At 40.0% G+C, this 15007-nt stretch overlaps 1 protein-coding gene across 1 annotated transcript in view; it reads right to left on the bottom strand.

Moving 5' to 3' along the window:
• Nucleotides 1-14062, bottom strand: part of C8A (complement C8 alpha chain) — a 43071-nt gene extending 29009 nt beyond the window's left edge. Inside the window, exons 1-5 of the mRNA XM_065409875.1 lie at nt 13812-14062; nt 10115-10235; nt 8717-8861; nt 5908-6052; nt 2672-2861 (exon numbers count right to left, since the gene is read on the bottom strand). Coding sequence (XP_065265947.1) covers nt 2672-2861; nt 5908-6052; nt 8717-8861; nt 10115-10235; nt 13812-14062 — 852 coding nt within the window. The remainder of the gene's footprint in view (nt 1-2671; nt 2862-5907; nt 6053-8716; nt 8862-10114; nt 10236-13811) is intronic.
• Between the last annotated feature and the right edge of the window lie 945 nt (nt 14063-15007).

Below are 15007 nucleotides of genomic sequence, written 5' to 3'. Positions count from 1 at the left end.
GTGGGATACGTCTCTAAATATAATTGCAAATGGGGAAATCATCATCTAATAGGTGTTTTTTTTTTCTCTTGGGGGTCCTGCAGGTTCTTGGCCCTAAATATTTAAAATGTTTATCAATGACTTGGAAGAAAACATGAAGTCATTACTGTTAAAGTTTGCAGATGACCCACAGATCGGGGGAGTGCTAAATAACAAATAGAACTGGTCACTGATACAGAGCCATCTAGATTGCTTGATAAGCTGGGATCTGGCAAACAATATGCCTTTCAATATGGCCAAAATCAAAATTCATACATCTAGGCACAAAAGATACAGGCCATATTTACAGGATGGACTCTATCTTGGCAAGCAGTGACTGAAAAAAGTTGAGTGTCAGGTTGGATAATCAGTTGAACAGAAGCCTGAAGTGCGACACTGTAGCCAAATGAGCTAATGTAATCCTTGGCTGTATAAACAGGGAATATTGAGAGGAGTAAGGAGGTTGTATTACTTTTGCATTTGGCACTGGTGTGACTACTTCTGAATACTGTGTCCAGTTCTGGTCCATACTTCAGGAAAGATGTTGAAAAATTGGAGGGGGTTCAGAGAAGAGCCTCAAGAATGATTAAAGGATTGGACAACATGCCATATACTGAGAGACTCAAGGAGCTCGATCTCTTTAGTTTATCTAAGAGAAAGTTAGCGGGTGATTGTTATCACCGTTTATATATACCTACATGGGGAACAGAAATTTGATAATAGAAGGTTCTTCAGTCTAGCAGACCAATGTAAAACAAGATCCAATGGCTGGACATTGAAGCTAGACAAATTCACACTGGAAATAAGGTAGAATTTTTAATAGTGAGGGCAACTAACCATTGGAACAATTTACCAATGGCTCTTCATGACTGCAAATATTTAAGATATGCTCTAGTTCAAGCACAACAACTGGACTTGAAGCAGGAATGTAATTTAGGGAAGTCCTGCAGGGTGTGTTGTTCAGGTGGTCAGACTAGATCACAATGATCTCTTCTGGCCTTAAAATTTATTAATCTAAAAGTCCATCTCCACTGCAGGAAGAAGTGTGTGTTCTGTGGGAATGCACAGTAAAATTTTCAAAATCGACTTAGAAGCTGAAGACCCATTTTCAAACATGGCCTAGGCCAGATTTTCAAAGGTACCTAAAAATGCAGACAGGTCCCTTCTAGGATTTTCAGAAGTCCATGTGGCGTGGCTATAGAGTTCCTGTTTCTCCACAGTTAACAGACACACTCAGGATAGGTTCCTATGGGGAGCTTACTAAATGTGGGAACTTCCTGGCAAGAGGGTTCTCTAGTAGGTGCTTAAAGCATGGCTTTCTGTGTTTATGACCTCATACTACAGATCCTAAGCAAGTTAGGCACCTAACTCAAAACTATTTCAGTGGGACTTAGGCTTGTGGGCCCAGATCCTTAAAGATACTCTGCTCAGCACTGCAATGCCTCACATGTAGGCTGTCTGCCACCCAGCGGAATCTTCAGCCTCAAGCTAGGTGCCCAGGTCCCCCATACAATGAATGGAGAGAGTTCAGCATCAGAAAGGATGGTAAGAAGGTACTTTTGAAAACCATGCTAGGCTCCGATCTGTATTTTTTAGGTGCTGAAATATCTTTGAAAATCTGGCTCTGAGTGACTTAACCAAGCTCACATAGGAAGTCTGTGGCAGAGCAAAATCTCCATAGTTCCTAGGCTAGTACCCTAAACATTAGATTATCCTTCCTCCCCTAATTATTATTTGTTTTGTGTTAGTGCCTAAAGGCCCCTGCCCCCATGTGCTGGGAAATGTACAAACCGGTAACAAAGAGGCATTCCCTGCCCCAGAGAGTTTAAGAAAGACTATAGCCAACAAGTGGGTATAACAATCTGACAGGAGGAGCACAAGGTAACAGGGATGATTAGGATAAGCAGTGGTCAATGCACGCTAACTGTTAACCATGGCAATGATGACTTTACCCTACAGTGTAGGAAGCTCCCAGCAGGACAGGTGGAATTTTAAAACTCCAGCATTATACAGACAGAAGTGGGGGAGGGAGGTGCCTTACCTCTTCTATGGCACTTGTCATCCAGACTGCAGATCTCAAAGCACTGTAAAAGTGGGCAAGTACCATCATCCCCATTTAACAAATGGGGAAACTGAGGCACAGAGCGGTGACGTGACTTGTCCAAGGTCACATAGCTTGTTAATAGCCGAGCTGGGAGCAGAAACCCAGTTCAGTGCCTTGTCCACTCAACCAGAATAAGTAATAGGATTGCTTGGGTGATGCAGCAAGGATCACATTAGTTCCTTCATGTGTGGGTTTTTAAAATAACTATGTTGTACAAATGTTTATTGTTAACTAGAAGATTGTTGCTTTAGAGACTGGTGGAAAAGGTGGGGTTTGTGGAAGGATTTGAAGGAGACCCTGGTTGAGGGGAGTACTGGCCCCAAAACATATGGAATTGCCCTAGTAATCTCTTGTATCAAAATGCACAATCTCAGTAAGAGCCCCAGAGCATATGAGGCTGCTCATCCATGAAAGTAGGTGTTCAATGTTATCTTTCTACTGCTGCAAATAACTGTAATATATATCCTGAGAAAATCTACATAACATCTCTAAGGCAAACTTCAGTACCTAGTGAGAAAATGTTGCTAAATTAACATCTTAAATACTTACTAGAAATTGATATACATGGAAATTGTAGGGTTTTCTAAAATATTTCTCATCATCCCCATAGTACAAACGTTCACATGCAGAGTCATACTTCAGTTCCCGCCATTCTCCATTGTAAATGTACTCACACTGGCCTCCATAATACTTAGGATCGTATACAAATTGCATTTCTTCTTGTGTAAGAACATTGTATCTTTAATGAAAAGAGACATCATCCAGAAATTAACTATAGCTTTCTTTGCTATTACAAAAAAATTGCTACCTACCCCCCCACTTTGACTTTACATACATTCTGTTCTCAGACACTGGACTCTACGTTGCTTTGGATAGCAATGACTCAGGATCTTTCGCTTCATAAATGGGAGGTTTTGATTCCACACACCTCCATTTTTGTCTTCTCCTGTGGGAACTAAACTAAAGTGATTTTTCTCTCTGACTAAAAATGAGACAAATAGCCTGTTATTTCAAAGACAGTATCATACAATCATAAATTAGAGATGGAAGACACTAATGAAATCATCCAGTTCATCTCTCTTCCAATACAACATGGTTCTCTGAAGTTCATTTTCTAGTGTTTGGTCAGGTAGAGTTATAAAAATGTCCCAAATTATGGGGCTTCCGTAAAGTCCCTTGGGAAATCATTTCACAGCCTCCTAATCCATCTCACTGTCACAAAGTTCTTCCTGATAGTCAAAGTAAATGTTCTGTTTCTTAATTTCATCACTCTTCTGTTAGTTGTTCTCCCATTTACCTATTCCCCCTTGGGTGTTAACACCCTCCATATACTTGTAGACTGCTCTCACTTAGTCAAACTATTCATAGTTGGTTCACTTAGTCTTTCCATATTAGTCATTTCCTCCTGCTCCTTGACCATTTTAGATGTTCTTCTCTCAATTCCCTTCAGTTTGTCAATAGCTTTTTGCTAACTTGGTAGCCTGAAATGAAAGTAGAATTAGAAATTCCTCAGAACTGGAAATTCTCTTCAAGAACATAAGAATGGCCATGCTGGGTCAGACTAAAGGTCCATCTAGCCCAGTATTCTGTCTTCCGATAATGGCCAATGCCAGGTGCCCCAGAGGGAATGAACAAAACAGGTAATGATCAAGTGATCTATCCCCTGTCGCCCATTCCCAGCTTCTGGCAAACAGAAGCTAGGGATACCATCCCTGCTCATCTTGGCTAATAGCCTTTGATGGGCCGATCCTCCATGAGCTTATCTAATTCTTTTTTGAACCCTGTTATAGTCTTGGCCTTCACAACATCCTCTGGCAAAGAGTTCCACTGACTGTGTTTTGGGAAGAAATATTTCCTTGTTTTTTAAACCTGCTGCCTATTAATTTCATTTGGTGACCCCTAGTTCTTGTGTTATGAGATGCAGTAAATAACACTTCCTTATTTACTTTCTCCACACCAGTCATGATTTTATAGATCTCTATTATATCCCCCCTTAGTCATCTCTTTTCCAAGCTGAAAAGTCCCAGTCTTATTAATCTATCCTCATACGGAAGCTGTTCCATACCCCTAATCATATTTGTTGCCCTTTTCTGAACCTTTTCCAATTCCAATATATCTTTTTTGAGATGTGGTGACCACATCTGCACGCAGTATTCAAGATGTGGGCATACCATGGGTTTATATAGGGGCAATATGATATTTTCTGTCTTATTAGCTATCCCTAATGATACCAAGCATTCTGTTCGGTTTTTTGACTGCCGTTGCACATTGACTGGATGTTTTCAGAGAACTATTCATAATGACTCCAAGAACTTTCTTGAGTCATAACAGCTAATTTAGACCCCATCATTTTATATGTATAGTTGGGATTATATTTTCCAATGTGCATTACTTTGCATTTATCAACATTGAATTTCATCTGCCATTTTGTTGCCCAGTCACCCAGTTTTGAGAGATCCCTTTATAGCTCTTCACAGTCTGCCTGAGACTTAACTATCTTGAGTAGTTTTGTATCATCTGCAAATTTTGCCACCTCACCATTTACCCCTTTTTCCAGATAATTTATGAATATGTTGAATAGGACTGGTCCCAGTACAGACCCCCTGGGGAACACCACTATTTACCACTCTCCATTCTGAAAACTGACCATTTATTCCTATCTTTTGTTTCCTATCTTTTAACCAGTCACCAATCCATGAGAGGACCTTCCCTCCTATCCCATGACAGCTTACTTTGCTTAAGAGCCTTTAGTGAGGGACCTGGTCAAAGGCTTTCTGAAAATCTAAGTACACTGTCTCCAATGGTTTTCCCCCTTGTCCACAGGCATGTTGATCCCCTCAAAGAATTCTAGTAGCTTGGTGAAGCATGACTTTCCTTTATGAAGATACTGAACACTTACTTTTGTGTGCTTTGCAGAGGGAAATATACATTACAGTAGTCTATGACAATGAAAACAAAATAAATATGTGGACTGATAAGCTTTTGATAGACTCCCTTGGAGCCTCTTCTAACCCCCCCCCCCAACCCCATTTAACTTACTGGGAGTCTTTCCACCAACTTCTGCAGCTTTGGATCAAGCGAATGTAGAGTTAAATGATGAATGACCACAGTCTCATACTGTAGCTCCTATTCTCTTTCACATAAGGCTATATATGTATATGTATATGTGTGTGTGTGTGTGTCTGTGTGTGTATGTATAAGTGATGCCATCATAGACAGTTTGCCAACGATACCTGTCTTAGATTCCACTTCTTTCTAACCTAATTCAGTCATAATCAGGGCCTCAGGCTAGGGGGCTGTTTAATTGAGGTGTAGACACTTGGGTTGAAGCCTGGGCTCTAGACACTGCCAGGCGAGCCCGAGCCCAAGCCCAAATGTCAACACTGCAATTAAATAGCCCCCTAGCCTGAGCCTTGTGAGACCGAGTCAGCTGACACAGGCCAGCTGCAGGTGTTAACCTCTCTGGGCATGTCTGCACTGCAGTTAAAGTGACTTGCTCAAGCTCACAGAGTGAGTCAGATGCAGAACTTGGATCACATGCCAGGTCTGTTGACTCAAAGTCCAGTGCCCTGTCTGCTACAGCATGCTGCCTCCCTTGTTACTCATGCTGTACCGTTTAGACTTTGAAGTCCTAGGGACAATACTGTCCTTCTGTTTTGTACAGCACCATGCACGCTGTCAGAGCTCAATTAATAGAAAAATGATGCTACTACTGAATAAGAGCAACATAAAAAAGGTAATCCTGGCCTGACTGCAAGAACAGCAAATATAGATTAATTACTTACCCTTGGGCTGCTCTTTCAGACCCAGGAATTGGGTCTAGGTTTTCACAGAGGCTTTCAGTATCTTCATTCTCACAGTTATTCTCATCAGATCCATCTCTACAGTCTGGCTCTCCGTTACATACAAGGTGGCGTTTAATACAGCGACCTGAAGTGTATATGTACATGTATCAGAGGGGTAGCCATGTTCATCTGTATCCACAAAAATGAGGAGTCCGGTGGCACCTTAAAGACTAACAGATTTATTTGGGCATAAGCTTTCATGGGTAAAAAACCCACTTCTTCAGATGCATGGAGTGAAAATTACAGATACAGGCATAAATATACTGGCACATGAAGAGAAGGGAGTTACCTTACAAGTGGGGAACCAGTGTTGACAAGGCCAATTCAGTCAGGGTGGATGTGGTCCACTCCCAATAATTGAGGAGGACATGTCAATACCAAGAGAGGGAAAATTTCTTTTGTAGTGAGCCAGCCACTCCCAGTCCCTATTCAAGCCCAAATTAATGGTGTTACGTTTGCAAATGAATTGTAGCTCTGCAGTTTCTCTTTGAAGTCTGTTTTTGAAGTTTTTGTTGTTTTAGGATGGCTACTTTTAAATCTGTTATTGAATATCCAGGGATATTGAAGTGTTCTCCTACTGGCTTTTGTATGTTACCATTCCTGATGTCTGCTTTGTGTCCATTTATTCTTTTACGTAGAGACTGTCCGGTTTGGCCAATGTACATGGCAGAGAGGCATTGCTGGCACATGATGCCATATATCACATTGGTAGATGTGGAGGTGATTGAACCCCTGAGGGTGTGGCTGATGTGGTTGGGTCCTCTGATGGTGTCGCTAGAGTAGATATGGGGACAGAGTAGGCAACGGGGTTTGTTACAGGGATTGGTTCCTGGGTTAGTGTTTCTGTGGTGTGGTGTATAGGAGACATCTACGTGTGGGCAGCCCTGGCTGTGGTAGCAGTATGGCTTGAGCATCCAGGGATCCAGTGACTCAGCTTATCCCCTCAGCAGGATGTTAAGCTGCCATAGGTCACCTGCTTCCCTTCAAGGTGAATTCCCCACTCTGGTTCAAGAGGCCAGCAGGTGTAGGGAGAACTAATTTACACTTCCCTGTGCCAGAGTCAGTGAATCTTTTCTTAGCTAGTAGGCAAGGTGAACTTGCTGTCTTGTTCACAGAAAACTGCACAGTGGCCACCATTTAAAAAGTCACCATTTGTTAAGTTACCCCCACACTGGCATTTACAATACCCCTATTCATGTACAGGGGAAAGCTTGGTATCACAGAAACCTCTGTGGTCAGGGCTGGCAAATGGTGGCATTATTAAAGGTGACCACTCTATTGTTTTTCATATGTATTACAATGTCTTACCTGCACTGTTCATTCCCTCTGGGGCACCTGACATTGGCCACTGTTGGAAGACAGGATACTGGGCTAGATGGACCTTTGATCTGACCCAGTCTGTCCGTTCCTATATCTTAGGAAGTCACACTGCCATCTCACCCTTCCAGGTAGAGATAAGCTATTGCAGTAGTAGAACTGCTGTCTTCTGCCGGCAGCAGAGACGGGGCAGGATTCCAGAAGACTAGGCAGGGGGCATATACTCCTTGTGATTCATGGGGCTCCATGCACCCCTTTGAGCAGGAGTTTAGGGGGCCAGCAAGCTGGTGGATCTGTAATCTGCTAGCTATTCTTCACTACAGCGATGGGCATAAGAGCCACAAAAGTTACTTCAGTGCTTTCTGCTACATCACTATAGCTTGGAAGAAAGTATTTTTTCCTCCCTGCATCTACAAATCTTCTTAATGCTTATCTGGGTTACTTGAACCAGGATTTGGGCCTTATTGCTTAGAGAAAAGCAGAGTTTGAACTTGAAACCATCCTAAAACTTTCCCTTGCAATGTGCAGTGCCGCACAACTGTGGAGCCTGGGTTGGACACCTCCTAAGTTCTAAATAATGGCTCCACTGTGGGAATCTTGTCAAGTTCATTTTGCTGATGCTCCAGTATGTTAATTATCTAAGATCATATTCCTGAATAGGAACTATAAGAATAAGTAGCTTCTTCAGTTGGCTAAGTGAAATTAACTGTCAGGTTAATGTACAGTTTTGCCTGTTCGAGTTGCAGAAGGTGTTTTGGGAATTTGTTACAATAATTATATTTCAGAAATGAATGTTTGCACGAGGCACAACTTGAGAATACTTGTGCCATTGAAAATGAAGGGACATATCTGCAGCTGGAGTAAATTGGTGTGAAGATCTGGCCCTAGATATGGTGCACATGTTTCCTAATATCTATAAGGGTATTGTATACTAGAAAGCAGAACTTGGCACTATGGTGTTGTAAGTAAAAACTATACTGATGCAACCCAATCTTGCAGGGACAGCCACCTGATCTCCTGATTCTGCTGTAGCTCGTGCTGGTAGAAAAATTCTCTGTCAAAACGCTTTTTTGATAGAAAATTGTGGGGTTTTTTTTTTTTTTTTTTGACAAAACAAAATTTTCAAGAAAGCTATCTGTTTCCCACAAATTTTAATTTTTCATCAAAAAAAGAACACCTGAAATGAGAGAAGTTGTGATTAAGCCAATATCTGAAATCTGGGCAGACTACACCTCCCACAATGCACCACATCCAGGGACTCATAGGACACATTCCCTTCCCTTACCATGAAGAGACAACATGGTGCATCATGGGAGATGTAATCTAGCCAGAGAATTTGCGCTGAGGAACTGGTCCATTGTTCTCATTATTGACTCTATCTCATCCAGGACCAAACTTCATTTGCTGTTGTTCCCGATAGCATTTCACTCACCTGTCTCCTCACACTGAAAATCTTTTCCACAGCGTTGGCTTGCTGCACATGTTTCTGTTGCTTGGCATGCTGCCTCATCCCAGAGATGACCAGTGCATTTGCTCCCTTTGAACTTGGCAGGCTGTAGCAAAGTTCTGTATCTGTACTAAATCACATTAAATAGGCAAAGAAATTGGCCAATTAACAAGAACTTTATATCCAGAAATGATAACATTTCGATTAAATATTAAGTAGTAGTAAAAACAAATCTCCTTTATAAATTAACCTGTTAGAAAGTGTTTTAATTATTTAGGAATAAATAAATATTACTGCAGCCAGCTATGGAAGTTAAAGGGCTTAGCAAGAATGAAAATAAGGTGAAAGACAATGGGCTGTTGTAAATCTGGTGTACATCCATTGACTTCAGTGGGGTTACTCCTGATTTAAACCAGTCTGAGTTGAATAACACCTATTATTTTGAACTAAGCGGCTCTTTTACAGTGGTGGAATAGATTACTTATTAATTTCAACATCATGCAGGTACCGCAGGCCTTTCGGATGGAGTATGTAAACTTCCCAGTCCTCATTTTCTGTTAATTGCACACATTTTAACTAATGTTCCTGTTCCATTAGGCCCAATGCCTGGTAAAGTTAGTTAATTTTTCCAAATTCTGGACCTTGTGCCTTTGTTCTATGCCTGTGATGTGGCATTAAGCTTTTCCAGTTACATATGTTTTGTAGTGGAATGTGGTGTGAGCTATAGGACTATCAGATGCAGACAAACAAAAATCTCAATTGAGATCCTGAAAGGTGCACAGCATTTGTGGCTGATTAATGGTGGATGCTGCTCCCTATCAAACTGAACAAAAAGAAGAGGAAGAGCAACCCCATTTGGAGTATGGCTCTTCCTTTCCCACTCATTCCATATGCTTGACCTCTTGGTTTCTGCCTACAATATAAGTGGAAAATAGAAGTTATGACCAATACTTAATAGTTGTGAAGAAACACGTGAAATGATACAAAAATCAGAGTAAACAGAGCTGATGAACGAATGCTTTTCAAAGTGTTTCTATATCTGAATATTTGCATTGAGCCAACGGAAATTCAATTAAAACCCAGCTAGATAAAGAAGAAAACTATTAGCCAAATATTGCGGGCCTGATTCTTCTCTCCTTTGCACCAGTTTTGCACCTTAGTAACACTTTCGGCTTAAATGAAATTATTCCTAATTTACACCAGCGTAAGTAAGAGGAGACTCAGGCCCCGTGTTTCTAATACAAGCGAATGTTTATCATATTTGGATGAGTTTACTGGATGTTTCAGAAACTATGAATATGCATAATACATATAATTAATCTGTGTACATGCTCATTACAGACACATCCGAAGATAAGTGAATACATTATGGTTGAGACTTACTTTTTTCTCTTGGCAAGGAAAGCAACCCGTCCATTCTGACCACTGGCTTAGCTGACAGTTCACAGGAGCCGGGGTATTGACATCTCTGCTGGTTCTTCTGAAGAGATTAAATGATACCGGCCTAAGTTTTGGAGCAGAGTTTTAAGAAGAGGTAATAGCTGTGGAGCCAAGCAGCAGGAAAATCATATCCGTTTTCCGTACAAGCACAGATTTTAGAGGAAACTAGAAACTTTTGCTGGAGAGAGTTGGATCCAAACCACAGGTGGTATAAATCAGTGTAACTGCACTGAGGGTCATTGAAGCTACATCAGGTTGCACCAGCTAAAAATCTGACCAATAGAATTTGCCAGTGGCAGAAGCAAAAACAGAAACTGGATGTATTGATCTGCTGTTTCCTGCTCTACCAATAGATTACATCCTTTTCCAGAACGGTGTATGTGATTATGTTTGGTTTTTACAACACCAATTAAGCTCCTAATAAATAATGGATTATACCCATGTTCTAGAAGATGGTCAGAAACAGAATGCTGGAAATGGAAGAGGAAGCTGATTTGAATTCACACTGAGAATCCAAGAAAAATAACAAGCAGCATTTTGACCTTGAAGTCTCTTTTGAGGACAATTTGTAAAGGAAAGCATATAATTAATGTGAGGAAATTTTAAGGTGGAGGCTATGAATATAATAGGCACAGAAGATACAGTAGGAGAGGGTATTGCAAACGGATAAGGTGCAACTACTACATTAAGGAAAAAGAAAGCAAAATAATCTGTAGTGAAGTGGAGGAATGGCAAAAATAGAGTTTAAAAACATTAATGGAAATTTGGAAATGATTCTGAAATGCATAGATGGAATGAAACCATGTCAATACAATTCTAAATGTGATTGGGCTAAATTCTACCCTTCCTTATGCCTGTGAAATCCCTTTGCCATCAGTGTATTACACTGGATTTTTATCGGTATAACTGAGAGGAGAATAACAATTCAAATCTCTAAAGACCAAGGGTCAAATCCTCTTCTGGTATAAATAAGTGAAACTCCACTGAAGTCAACAGAGCTCGGCACATTTACACCAACCAGTAATTTGCCCCAGTGTTTTGATAACACAACCAAACAATATGCGTGTGAGTATATGGAATCCGCTTTATAATTGTACAGTCTAATTTAATGATACTGTTGAAATGCACTGTACACTACAGCATATAGGGAAACTAAATCCCCCAAAAGAAAGGACACTCAACAACTATTAAGGCTGAGGCATAGAGGGCCTTGTACAAGACTCCTCACTCACTTCTTACTCAAGGAAAACTCTCATTGTCCTCAAAGGGAGTTTTAGCCATGTAAGGAGTAAAAAAAATACTGTATAAGGCTCAGAAATTCAGTGTGCACAAACAATTCTCTGTAGGCCTAATCCAAAGCCCATTAAAGTGCACGGAAAGACTCTCATTGACTTCAACTTTGGATCAGATCCTCAAAGAAGCTCTGTCAAGGCTGTATCCCCACTTTGAACTTTAGGGTACAAATGTAGGGGCCTGCATGAGGACTTCTAAGCTTAACTACCAGCTTAGTTCTGGTCCGCTGCCACCATTCCCTACCCTGGGAAGCTTTTAGAAACTTTTCACCAATTCCCTGGTGAATACAGATCCAAACTCCTTGGATCTTAAACAAGGAGAAATTGACCCTTCCCCCCTCCTTCCTTTCACCAACTCCTGGTGAATACAGATCCAAACCCCCTTGGATCTTAAAACAAGGAGAAATTGACCCTTCCCCCCTCCTTCCTTTCACCAACTCCTGGTGAATACAGATCCAAACCCCCTTGGATCTTAAGACAAGGAGAAATCAATCAGGTTCTTAAAAAGAAGGCTTTTAATTAAAGAAAAAGGTAAAAATCATCTCTGTAAAATCAGTATGGAAAATAACTTTACAGGGTAATCAAACTTAAAGAGCTCAAAGGACCCCCCTCTGTCTTAGGTTCAAAGTATAGCAAACAAAGATAAACACTCTAGTAAAAGGTACATTTACAAGTTGAGAAAACAAAGTAAATCTAAGACGCCTTGCCTGGCTTTTACTTACAATTTTGAAATAAGAGAGACTTGTTTAGAAAGATGGGGAGAACCTGGATTGATGTCTGGTCCCTCTCAGTCCCAAGAGCGAACAACCCCTTAAAACAAAGAGCACACACAAAAGCCTTTCCCCCCCCCAAGATTTGAAAGTATCTTGTCCCCTTATTGGTCCTTTGGGTCAGGTGTCAGCCAGGTTACCCGAGCTTCTTAACCCTTTACAGGTAAAAGGATTTTGGAGTCTCTGACCAGGAGGGATTTTAGTACTGTACACAGGAGAGCTGTTACCCTTCCCTTTATAGTTATGACAAGATCATTCATAGCACCAGTAAAATATTTGTCTCACCACCCAGAGCAGTACTTCTGAGCATTTGCCCCTCAATCTTACAACTTGTATTTGCATAAAGCAGTGTTTTGTGTTGTGGAGTACTGTACCAAAATATCTGTGTCTGCCTTAGCTCAAAACACATTTTGTGGGTTTATTTCTAACCCTCAGCATGATGATTATTTTGGGCGATTAACTAATGAGCAATCTGTTTTACTTAAGAAACTATGGTCCAAAGAGAAACACTGATAATTAGAGGAGGTATGGGGTACATTAGGGATTCATCGGAAGCTTGAGAAGAGAGAATACTAAATGAAACACACAAGCTCAGCAAAGGAGCCTATGGATACAGATCAGTGTGCTAGATGAAAACACACTGGATCTGCAGACAAACACCAGAAACCTGAAGACAGAACACTCTGGAAAACATATATGTTCGTCCTGACAGTAGCTATATCCTATATCCTTGGTGGCTATATCCTTCAGCACTTCATAAAGTATTTAATTGGCTCACCTTCACCTAGCTTTTAAAATTTTACCTCTTCATTATTCTGCCTTGTTTGAAAAGTTCATCAAACATCAAAAATCTCTGCTGTGTTCACTTTCAAAAGGGATTACCAGAGTAAGCCTTCATAATTAAATGTATCTCTAACAAGCATTTTTTTTCTTTCTATGTCCTCCCTGCCTCCATGTTCCAATTATCACTGATACCTTTTTTGAGCCTTCAAAATCATATTTGCCTTTAAAACAAGTTTGCAATTAACAACTTCAGAAAAATCCAATCTTTTTTCTATCATAAAACTGTTTTCTTTAAAGAAATGTCACTTGTTTATTCCTTTTTAAAGCCAAAATGACATTCATAACGAGATATAAAATGGGAAATAAATATAAAGACATATATAATTCCCATTTAATTCATTATTTGAATGTTAAGCAAATCAAATAATGTTGATTAAACATTCAAATCATAAATATGAAACAATTGTAGTGTTGCAAACACTACAATTGAAAGCAAAATATTAATTGTAAATAAAGCTTGATCGAGGAGATAGCAACCCAAAGTGCACAAATATAGCACAGTAAATTTAAAATAAATGAATATTCTCCCTTAAAAGAATAAAGTACATACAAACAGTGCATATAACAAGGAACGCCAATTACTAGACCATTATTTGGATGATTGCCAATATTCTTTTCTGGTAGCTGTTTACAGATAACAGTGCCCATATGCCTCCATTTGAGACTGAATTGATAGGCTAGCCAGATAGACAGTAATGTAAAGCTGTATCTTAAATTATATGGAGATAGACTTACCTCTGGGAAGGCAATCCTGTTACCGCACTATGTGCGGTAACTGTATCCTGACATATTAGATAGGCTATCAAGAGAATCAGAGGAGAAACTTCATTCAGGCTCCACCACATTTCTTTTACATATGTAAATATTTCATATAAAATAGTTGAAAACAAGTTTTTCCTTTGTCTTGGAGACCCTTTGGTTCCAGTGCTGATGGGTAGAATAGAAAAACCTCCAGATTCTGAGCATTGCAGAATACTGTAAATCATTGACAAAAGCACAGATCAAATCACAGGGGCCCAAGATGCATTCTGAAGGTCATTGCCTTTTTTGAAACAAATTCCCAGATATTAGGCAAGGGAATATATTTAACCAAGTTTCTATTTACACATTAAAGTCAAATAAGTCTTATCAGTGAAATGGTCATTGGACCAACCTCAGGCACTCTGACTAATTTTGTGGGAGAGGGATTCTGATTTTATTTAATTTTGTAACTTGTATGTAATTTTTTGTTAACTAAAATTAACTGTGGGGAAGTTTGGCAGTATGGCAAATTGAATATTGTAGAATTCTGTTACAGGGAACAAAAAGTGCCATGCACTATAAGGAATACTAAAGGTAATGGCAATTCATTTTTCTCCATTGCCTGTCTCAATAAAATAGTTTCCAGAGTCCAATGATGTGGGTGAGTTATTGCCTGACTCATAATGGCTGTCGGGTTTGCCTATGCAGTCACTGCATCACCGGAATCTAAATCTTTGTTTTCTAAAGTGATCTGGGACGAAAAAGGTGCAGCTGAAATCTAAAATTCTGTTCTGTTCTATATGGTCTGTGAACCCAGCTGTCAAATCTGTCTGCAGCCCACAGTTCTGATGACCTTTAATATAAATGGCTGCTTTGCACAGTCAAATGCCTTCTCCATGAGATTATAGAAGCATTAGAGCTACCTTTTTTTTTTCTTTCAAGATAACAGATCAGAAACATCCCATATATAATGAAAGTTATTTGTGGAATGCCCCCTAGAAATAAGGCTGCGCTGGTTTGTGCAATCTGGCACATCAACAATTTCTAACTGCTGGGCTTGGTCATTTATTTATTTTATTAGAGGGGGGACTTGATATGCAGAGATTTAAGCAGTAAAGCAATGCACATCCTGTTAGAGGTGAAATTAAAGAAATGCTTTCCAAGGTGTTCTATACCGAAAGTGAGATTAT

This window comes from Emys orbicularis, chromosome 8, assembly GCF_028017835.1.
Source record: "Emys orbicularis isolate rEmyOrb1 chromosome 8, rEmyOrb1.hap1, whole genome shotgun sequence".
NCBI classification, from domain to species: Eukaryota; Metazoa; Chordata; order Testudines; family Emydidae; genus Emys; species Emys orbicularis.
Note: the sequence above shows the minus strand (reverse complement) of the source record. Positions and strands in the feature narration are given on the sequence as shown.